The 10,893-nt window shown below is 35.2% G+C and overlaps 1 protein-coding gene and 1 pseudogene across 1 annotated transcript; one reads left to right on the top strand and one right to left on the bottom strand.

Moving 5' to 3' along the window:
- Positions 1-2,893: 2,893 nt before the first annotated feature.
- LOC148934355 (F-box protein At3g07870-like) lies at positions 2,894-5,890 on the bottom strand. The gene is made up of 2 exons (XM_089062281.1): positions 4,990-5,890; positions 2,894-3,000 (listed from the first exon to the last, which is right to left on the bottom strand). Exons 1-2 carry the CDS (start codon positions 5,888-5,890, stop codon positions 2,894-2,896), a joined length of 1,008 nt encoding a protein of 335 aa, XP_088918407.1.
- Positions 5,891-7,951: 2,061 nt separating this feature from the next.
- LOC148934354 (uncharacterized) lies at positions 7,952-8,613 on the top strand (annotated as a pseudogene).
- Positions 8,614-10,893: the final 2,280 nt, after the last annotated feature.

The raw sequence follows: 10,893 nt of genomic DNA, 5'->3' as shown, positions 1-10,893 counted from the left end.
CAATTTCGAGAATTTGGTTCTGTTTGTTTCCCTGATTCAATTCGATCAACAATTGTTTTCATTCGCTACTTTAATTTTCGGAATTTGCAATTGAAATTCATGTGCAATTGAAACTCATGGAGTTGAAATTCATATCCAATGACTGCATATTTTCATGCTTGCTTTGGTTAATCGACATTATAAATTTTGCTTATCAGATTGCTTGTATACATTTGCTACATTTTGCTTGCTTATGTGTCTGGATTTCACATCCCTACCATATTACCACAATAATATATGTCGTTTGGTCCGTGATTATCTCAGATTACTTGCAACCATTTGTTACATTGCTTTTTTGTAGTTCTGAAATTGCTTAGCATTGTTTTTCCTTCATGTATATTTCATATTTGCTTTGGTTAATTTGCATTATCGATTTTGCTTATCAGATTGCTTGTATACGTTTGCTACATGCTTTGTTTATGTGACTGGATTTCACGTCCCTACCATATTACCACAATAATGTATGTCATTTGGTCCGTGATTATCTCAAATTGCTTGCAACCATTTGTTATATTGCTTTGTTGTAGTTCCGCAATTTCTTAGCGGTGTTTTTCCTTCATGTATATTTCAATCCCATTTTACTAATAAAAGTAGATCTTAGATTGCATGGCTATGTATTCTTGATTGTCTGATGATAATAGACGGTTTGAAATGTTATGAATACATGTCGAGGTGTGGTGTGCTTGCTGTGATGTAATAGTCAACCATTACTTCGTATTGCTGATTGCTTAGTAATATTTGCCTAGTTGTTTGTGTATATAATATATTTTGCTTATTGTAACAGTCATCTCGTATTTGTGTTTTCAGTCATGATGCCCTTTTCGTTTCATAATTAATCAATTGTTATTTACTTCTTATGCTATACAGTTGCATGTATGTCTGATTGCCACGATAATCTCAAACCATTCGTTGCTCAGAAATTCAAAAACCGGATGCTTATGCTCGTGCTTCTGGTTACGACACACGGAATTTCCAACCGTTTGGTCTCTCCAAAATAGAATGCTATTAAGTTGAAAAACAAACCATTGCATAGGTGTAGAAACTGTCAGGAATTGGGCCATCACGACTCCAGGAATGGCAAGTGGGTGGATGAAGAAGAATAGCAAGATTGCTTGTTTACAATTGGTTTATTGCTTGCCCCTGATTTAGGAATCGTATATCATAGTTTGTGTTACATTTTTAGGAAATTTCTTTGTTATCATATCTAAATATTGATTTTTGGTACTGGATTGCTTGGTTACATTGTTTTAACTGCTTTCATATTCATTGTTTCCTTATGCAATAGTAGTGCTCTTAAAATACTTATGTATCACATATTTCACGGCAATTTGTACTTGGTTATATGTTTTTTTTACCATATTGCAAATCATTTGTGATTGATTTTGGATAATATTTGAAATTGATTTTTCTTTAGAAATAGATTCAAGGCAAACAATCTGTATTATGTGGACAAGCAATTAATCAAATGCAGTGAAGCAATGAGCAAGTACACAAATTGGACAACATAAGCATTTATTACTCACTAGTCAAGCAATTAATTTTAGTTTTTGGAATGAGATTCCATGCAAGCAATCTGTATTATGTAGACAAACAACTAGTCAAGCGGTGAAGCATTCATTACTTATTTTTGCCCAAGTGTGGATAAATCAATCCATAACGTTCAATCAAGCAATTCACCACACCCTGGTCAAGTAGTTAACGCATAAGCTGAAGAAAAAAAATTGCATACATAAAAATACTAAATTGAAAAAATGCATACACATCAATTACCAAACCATTAGAAGGAAATAACAATTCATAAAATTGCATATACATCAATTATCCAACCATCAAATACATACCAAATCAAAAAATTTAATACACATCAATTAGCCAACAATCAACATTTAGCAATTACCTAACAATCCAATAGTCATTGCCTATCAAGAGTTAGTTTACTCAAAAAAAAAATTAAACAAATACAGTGACGCTCATTCTCCTAAAAAAATATCATTCACTATTCAAGGTCTAGGGTATTCTGCAACCATCTTTTCAACATCAACGGGTCCTTTCTTTTGCGCCTCTTCAAATTGGTTTGTTGTCGTTCTCATTACGTCATCATCAGGTCTTTTCTTTAATTGTGTCCTGTGTTGCATGATAAAAACCACTACACTTATTATGCATTAACAAGCACATTCTCAACCATTAATTATTAATTAAAGCGAATACTAAAGAAGTAACAATAAGCTTGAACAAGAAATTCTGACAAATTGAACAAGCAATTAGAACAAACTTGAATAAGCAATTCCAACACTTTGAATAAGCAATTATACCACACTGAACAAGCAATACGTTTATCAAGTAATTCCACCGGGACACTGGACAAGCAATTATGACACACTGAACAAGCAATACGTTTATCAAGCAATTTTAATATACTAAACAAGCAATACGTTTATCAAGCAATTTTAACACACTGGACAAGAAATTCTAAAATACTGAACAAACAATTATCAATTCTTATCAAGCAATTATAATTCACTGAACAAGCAATACGTTTATCAAGAAATTCTAATATACTGGACAAGTAATACGCTTATCAAGCAATTCTAACACACTGGACAAGCAATTCTAAAATATTGAACAAGCAATTTTATCAATCTAATTAATTGTATTGAACAATTAACAGACATACCAAGCAAAAGAGACCATAAGATAGATAATTGAAATGTAAGCAACAGAACGAGGTCAAGCTGACCTCGACAGTGCATTGTGTCAGTCAAATCGGCCAACTGCCGATGACAGCAACAACGCGACTGGCCCGACGAACAACCACTTACGCAATAGTGAAACGTATAAATAATGAATCATTAAATTACTGAATCTTAGCAGCAATTACCGAAACCACTAGCAATTGACACACGTCAATACCAAATCCCAAAAATGCACACATAGCAATTACCCTACCATTAGAAGCAACTGCTGATTCGTATAGACATCAATAACAGACAACGTGGATAGCCTTGACATGAACGGATGAGAAAAAATGAGAGAGAAAAGCTGGAAATTGGTCAGCAACGACACTCCTTCTTCCGTGAAAGCGTCGACACTCGAATAGAAAACGGGTGACTGAGAGAACTGCTAGAAGAGCGATGTTTAATTGGAGATTTCTCCCTAGGGTTTCAAGATTGAGAGAGAATCGATTAATTAGAGACTAGGGGAGAGAGAAAGACGGAAGTGAGTTATCGCGGAGTGGGAGAGAAATTGTAAATTCAAGTGCAAAATAACCGTGATTTTCAAATCCCGTATCAGTTTCTTTTATGTAAAAATGACAAAAATACCCATGCAAGCAATATTATGTTGACAGGCAAGCAATTCGTACTCTAATTCTACAATTCAATCTCATCCATCTAATTAAGAGATCAGATGGCTTAGAATGGTGTTAGGTTGTTATTTTAACTATGGTGTCACCATATTGCTCCCCCTCATCATATTTACTATATACTAACAAATTTATAAGATAGGATATGACGTGGAAATTGAATAAATAGCAAATGAAAATGGTTAATCATTAATTTATTATATAACAATATATAAAAGAGGGAACATTTTTTTGGTCCATGAACTTTGTCAAAGTATCATTTTAGATCCGTGAACTTTAAAAATAGTATTTGAGGTCCATCAACTATGAGTTAATATCAATCGAAATACTTTCTTACTATTTCCAAATTTTTTTGATGAAAATACCCTCAATACCTTAAGGGTATATATTTTTAATAAACTTATCACATACTCATATTTTTTATAAGTATCTTTACTATATATTTTTGACGAATTTTTTAAATATAATTTGACCTTCAATATTATCACTTAATTGTGTGACATGCAAGAAAAGTTCCTTCTTCAACTTTTTATAATTAAAGAATTTTCAAATATTTTTGAGGTATAGATACTTGTAAAAATTAATGTCACATTCAATAGACAATACTTGAATATTGATAAATATCTTTACAATATATTTTTGACTGTATATTTTTGACAATATATCAATATTATCATCTATTGATTGTGACATTAATTTTTACGAGCATCCATACTTCAAAAGAATTTTAAAATTCTTTAATTGTAAAAAGTTTTAGAATGAACTTTTCTTGCATGTTACAAAATTAAGTGATAATATTGAAGGTCAAATTATATTTAGAAAATTCATAAAAATATATATAATAAAGATATTTATAAAAAAAATGAGTATGTGATAAGTTTATTAAAAGTATGTACTCTCTCTGTCCCATTAAAGATGAAACATTTTCCTTTTTTTTGTCCCATTAAAAATGAAACGTTTCCAAAAATGGAAACAACTCTATCTCTACTTTTTCATTTCTCTTACTTTACTCTTTCTTCATTAACTCACAAAACATCACTACATAAAATCCTGTGCCGATTTCTAAATGTTTCATTTTAAGTGGGACGGAGGGAGTACCTTTCAAGGTATTGAGGGTATTTTCGTCTGAAAAACTTGGAAATACGAAAAAATTACTTCGATTGTTATTAACCTATAGTTGACGGGACCTCAAATGATATTTTCAAAGTTCATAGATCTAAAATGATCTAAAATGATACTTTGACAAAGTTCATAGACCAAAAAAGATGTACGTCGAAAAAAAAAATTAATATAGAAGAATGCGTTGAAACGGAAAAACTAATACAAAAATCTATTGATCAAGTACAATTTATGTTTTGCCTAATAAAAAATTAATGATTGAACATTTTGAATACCTATGCTTTTGAGAGAAAAAAAGGTTGGGGTATAAATGGTGATATAAGAATAATAACAATCAGCCGCTCGTTGAAGATTATTGGAATAATAACAATCAGTAGATCGTTGAAGATCACCAAATTTCTCGACAGCTTTCATATTTTTGGAGTAGACAAATAGTCCCACATCAGTATTCGTTGTAAACAATAAGTCACCATTTTTCAAAACTCTGAGTGGAAGAACGGTATTCACGATGTATGGTAGAGCAGCAATATATGGTTTTTGGTTGAAAGTATACTCCTTTACCCAAGAATTCGCATCTCCATAGTTGTTCATCCTCCAAACAACAACACGGAAATCATCTGAACTAACACATAAACATAGGAAACCCTCCAAAATACATAGCCCATATTTGCGATCTCCAAGACCGCCATAACCATGATGATCTCGAGGAGGACGAGAAAAAGTGGTGAAAAGCTCGGTTTCAAGATCAAAGCAACAAATCAAGTCGGAACCAGATGCCAACCAGTGAAGATTTCCGTTCAAAGACTTAGTATCAGCATCATAAGGCAATCTAGGTGTTGCTATTTTTGCTTCAATGCTTCTCCACGACCCTTCTCGTCCTACGGTGTATATATGATGTGGCCTCCATTGATCACCTAATAAAATCTTATACTGCCCACTTAATTTACTCACTCCAAATCCGAACATATGCCTATGTACAGGCAAAGGGGAAAGCTTGATATATTCATTAGTCATTGGATTGACTAGGCAAAGAATATGATCACAACAATGGTCATTGTCCCACACTAAAACCAAACCATTGACTGATCCAATCAAATCGTACCCAAGATTTTTGTGAGTAAAAGCTGATTGAGCCAAGCGGAATCGAAAAAGTGGCTCGCACCCCTCGTCGTAGACTACATAACCCGTGTCTTTATGCTTGAAAGTCAGGCATGGTTTCGGAATATACGATGCTGAAAAGTCACCCCCTACTATTAGATCGCTCCATGATTTGCAAACAAACTTGCACCTCATAAGGCTTCTAGTCGGAAGTCTTACGAAGATATTGATCCATATATCTTGCGGTAGAATTGCCGTTAAATCTACCTTCATTATTACCAAAAAGTAGCAGATTAGCGAGAATGAGAACGAGAATGAGATGAAGAAAAAACGACTCCTCTAATTCTATTTATAACAGATTAATCCTATTCTGAATAGGAAAAGATCATGTTAATCTTGTTAAGTAAATTCTTTGCTTGCCTCTATCTTATTCCAACCTGATTTAAATTTATGTGATCGCGTAGTTATTTAAAGTATCGGATTCCAAATTCATAAGGGAAAATCAATATTTCCTTAACAAGAAAATATTTTATTACATCAAATTACAATTAATAATCATTTCCCTTTTAGTGCACATATTTTGCTGTGAGGCTGGAAATTGGAATTGGAATTGGAATGCGGGCTCTATCTCGTCTCTTCGAGACGAGACCGCATCGAGACGGCGATGCGGCCTCTATCTCGTCTCGACGAGACGGAACATCTCGTCGCGTGTCGCGCGCGGAAGAGGCGGGCCTCGAGACAGATCGCCACGTGCCTTGGCGACGTGGCGTGCTCCGGTTCGTGCGTGACGCCCACTCGCCGGCCCGCGAGTGGGCGTCGTTTATATCCGTTTAAAATGTTTTTTTTTTGTTATTTTTTAAAATCAGGAAAAATCGAAAATAAAATAAATTAAAATATTGTACTTTTTAATTTTTGTATTTTTCAATATTGTAATAAAAATCAAAAATTAAAAAATTAAAATTAAAATTAAAAAATACTCCATAGGATTTCAATTATGTATTTTTCGTATTTTCGGATGTTGTAATTTTTATGGTTTTTAATTATTTAATGAATTATTAGTATTAATTTAATGTTTCAATGAAATATTAATTGAATTTGTTGGAAATAAAACTAAAAAATGAAATTGAATGAATAGTTAAGGGATGGGATGGTTAAGAGATGGAAGGATGCAGGTGTTGTCTTTTAGTTAAGAGATGAGGTGAAAAGTACAGTGGGGCCCATAAATAGTGATGAGATGAGACGGTTAAGAGACGGATAAGAGACAGAGATGCGGATGACCTCAAGTGTTGTGATAGGGATTAATCCAAGAGCACCTGCAAAAGATGAAGTTTTTCATAATTAAATTTGTCGTAGAGACGAACATATATTGATTTGAAAAAGAAAAAGAAAATAACTAATGTATAAAGTAAAAAGAGAAAATAAAGTACTGCTTCGTATAGAAAGAGAGTAAAGAAGATTTTTTCGCCAAAAAGAAAAATGAGTCAACTATCTTAGGATGGTCAGAACCTACATTTTCTTATTTTTGGCAAAATAGAATACGGTTACTTTTTCTCGTACTTTATTTTCTTTTCACTAATTAACTTTAATCTTTCTCCATTGAATTCTCTAAATATCATTTTTCTTAAATTCCGTGCTCGAAAAAACACCTTGTTTATGGTGAGACGAGGTAGTATAACTGAACTATCTGAACAGAACTATATCTAGGGACAGAGCTACTTTGTAAAAGAGACAATACCTTTGGACTAATTAATTTGTTAATTTGGAAGCCCAGCCAATTCAGATTCTAGAGTGAACTGCAAATTTGGGACCTATGTATTTGGGTTCGAACGCTAGACACCCCTATGTTTTAAAAATATCGCCACACACCTCTATGTATGCACTTAATATTATTGTTGGAATGAAGAAATTAACTAATTGGTGAACAAGAAATCAAGAGATGAAGTTATGGCAAGAATAAAGAAGAAAATCAATTAAAGATTATGGAAAATCAAATAAAAAGGATATTAGTATAATTAGAATATATTTTCCATGTATAGCTAGAATTAGAGCCTATAAAAGGTGGTGTAGCCATGGAGAGAATTAATTCAAGTCATTCACAATGTAGTCTTTAAAGTTCTCCCCGTCTTTTACTTTCTGCAATAGTATTTTATTTTTCGCATTTTACTTTTCAACATGGTATCAGAGCAGGTTCGATCATAAGGATCGATCACTGTTTTTATATCAAAAAAAAAAATAAAACAAAAATAAAACAACAACATAGATTTGTAGTTAAAAAGGAAATATAATTTTTTTCCCTCTTAAATTGACGATTTGATTTCTGCCGCTTCTTCAAAGATGGGGTTTTGTGAAGATGTTTCAAAGCTTGTGGATGATTTGGGAGAGGGTAGCCTTGTTTCGGAGTTTTGTGTCGGCGATGACTGACTTTCTACACCAGAGCCCTCCTCGACTGGCCGCCGCACATCGGAGTTGGACTCCTCCTGCTGCCACGTAAAACAGGAAAAGGAAAATTCGGGCAATAATCAAGGAAATGAGGAGGAAGAGAAGGAGCAATGTAGTCCGGTATCGGTATTGTATCCTCTGTTTGACGAGGATGACGAGCGCGAAAGCACTCGTGACAACGAAGAAGATGAAGATGAAGATGAAGAAGACTTCGATATGGAATGCAATTACACGAATCTACAAAGAGCCAAACAACAGCTCATGCAAAGGCTAAGGAGATTTGAAAAACTTAATTGGACCCTGTTGAGCTCGAGAAGAAGCTGTTGCTAGAAGGATCAGACGATGAGGTCCATGTGGAATGAGAACGAGACGGGCCATTGTCGGCCGACATGAAGAGGCTCGTGTCTGATCTCATAGAAGAAGAGCAGAAGCAGATGGTTCAATCGGGTGGCAGTGAAATCGTGATGGGACGAATCTGCAACCGGATGGATTCGTAGAAGCAGGTCGAGTTCGACACAATAGATATAATGACCGGATTGGTTTTCAAGGAAGAGTGAGGAATCATCCAGCCGAGGGGGAGAGAACTGCCACAGCCGGATGATTCCAACCAAGAAAGAAGACTACGCGTAAGGGAAGGCCAGAGAGGCCGCATGCCATCCACCGATATGGTGAGAAGATGAAAGGCCAGTGGCCAACCTCGAGAAACCACGCCCGGAGAAGAAGGCTGACCGTAGCTGAAGAGAAAATAACATATGTCAAGATCAGAAGAAGTTCACGGTTTGTCTGGCCGAGGGGAAGAGGAATAATGCTACCGAACAACTCCTCTCCAAATCTATGGTGGCCTTTGATAAGGCTCGTTTCTTGCATCGGTTTAAGGTTGAAAATCTGTGCATTTGGGGCGCTAATGTGCGTTTATGAGTTCAGGTGCATAGTAAATCTGCCGGACCCAGGAGTTGCTGTTACCTGACCTGGCAGATGCAAAAGAGATGGAATTGAAGTAAAAATCAGACGTCGTCGTTCGGACCTGGGAGAATCAAAAGTTGGCGACAGGAGTAGAATGGAGCGAGAGCAGATTATTTTAAAGAGTCTTACTCAAGGGCAAGAGCGTCAAATCACCAGAGGGATACCCTAGGGATCAGAGTCTCACATATATAAGGAGCTCAACCTTGAAGAACAAGACAGACCGTGAACAGCCACTTCTACACTTTCCTAGCTCTAGCTTTAGTTCCACACTTCAAATTTCTCATTTCGACAGCTGCGCACTTGGACATGGAGGATTCTGGCCACCGTGGTTCTCATCATCATCGTTATTTTGCTGTGTACCGCCTTGTGAAGGCGAAGAAACAATCTTATTTGCTTTCGTTTAGTACTTTGTGGTTTTTAAGTTTCGCGACTTTAGCTTCTGACTTTGATCTACTGGATTCAGACTTATTTCGAGTTATTATGGAAGTTTATGTTGGTTTCTGTTGGATATCGCTGAGTTGACTCTTATTTCTTGCTTTTAGCTTTCGTCGTGTTATTGTTGGATGTTTGGAGCTGAAATATGTTGGTTTGTTGATGGAGGTTGGGGATTTGCGTATGGAGATGTTTGGATTTTGTTGAATCGTGGTGTTTTTGAGTTGGAGTTTCGCGTATTTGGTGTTTGCTGTTTACGTTGTGCATGATCATGGTTGTTTACTTTCTGTTTCTGCATCCTTTATGTCCAGTAGCGTAGATCTGTTAGTTTAGGCTTTAATTTCTTGTCTTAAGTTTAGATCTAAAGTTTGCTATGTTTTCATGGTGTTTAATACTCTGTTTTATCTGCTATTCTCGTTTGATTCCCGAAGAAGATGAAGTTGTTGGTAGTTAGAACCAGATCTGCTTTATGTCAGTACTTTTCTGCATGTACTTTACTTTTTCTGCATATCTACCAGACCCTGTCAGTACGATCTGCTTTGTCTCTTTTACTTTTCTTCATGCTTTTCCAGAACATAGTAGTTTAAGGAAACTTGTCTTGCTTTTCGCTTTATGCTTGTCTGTCCAAATTAGGAAAGTCTGTCTAGTTAAGTTTACTCCAGTTGTTTTAGAGCCTTAAAATATATCAGTCATGTATGTTCCATACGCTCCTAGTTCTTAGACCCAGTAGGTAGAATAAAGTTTTTTTTTTATCTCTCAGACCCAGTAGTTTTAAGTTCTCAACCCACAAAATTGCGTGGCAGCAGCCAACCCCTTTTTCCAAAACATCCTCAAATGCAGTTTCGTAACACCTTCGTCCTCGTGGGATCGATCCTTTACTTCCCTGTGCTAAGTTGTAGTTGTTGGAACTGCCAGCGGAAGCGGTGCGTTTAAAACAATAAATCAATCACATAATAATCAGATCTATTTAGCAGATTATTTAGACAAAACCTATTCGCGTAAATATCACATGTATCATGCTCACAACTTGAATCAATCATGCTTTAAGAATATTGAAACCTAAAACATGCTTTTCTACGGAGCAGAAAAATACCTAATTAATTCTCCAAAGAATTGAAGATGGCTAGCTTCTTCTCCACGTGATGCTTTGAGTACTAGACCACAAATCTTCTCTCTGGTTCCCGAACTGTATCCCAATATCAGTGTGGGCTGATCTTACTAGAATACTAGGACTTAAATAAAGAAGACAGAAGAAATCCTTTATGGAATAGGAGAGGAATTCGAAAATTCCTACAGCTTGTGAGAGCTGAAATTTTCAAAAATTTTAGCAAATAAAATTGTGTTATTTCTGTCTCCTTTATTCTCATATCACAATTTAATATAAGTTATAATTGGAATATTACGAGCAGCCACTACAGAAGTAATATTGAACTCTCCCCATC

Source organism: Salvia hispanica, chromosome 1 (genome assembly GCF_029641045.1).
Source record: "Salvia hispanica isolate PSC_SH4W2 chromosome 1, Shi_PSC_v1, whole genome shotgun sequence".
Lineage (NCBI taxonomy): Eukaryota > Viridiplantae > Streptophyta > Magnoliopsida > Lamiales > Lamiaceae > Salvia > Salvia hispanica.
This window is presented reverse-complemented; position numbering and strand designations above follow the sequence as displayed.

Excerpts from the sequence above, each read along its gene's own strand:
- LOC148934355 (XM_089062281.1), bottom strand. The coding sequence starts at position 5,890 with ATGAAGGTAGATTTAACGGCAATTCTACCGCAAGATATATGGATCAAT. Across the intron at positions 3,001-4,989 it reads ACTCAGAGTTTTGAAAAATG|CAGTTGCTTCTAATGGTAGG; the intron begins GTGACTTATTGT and ends TATACGAATCAG.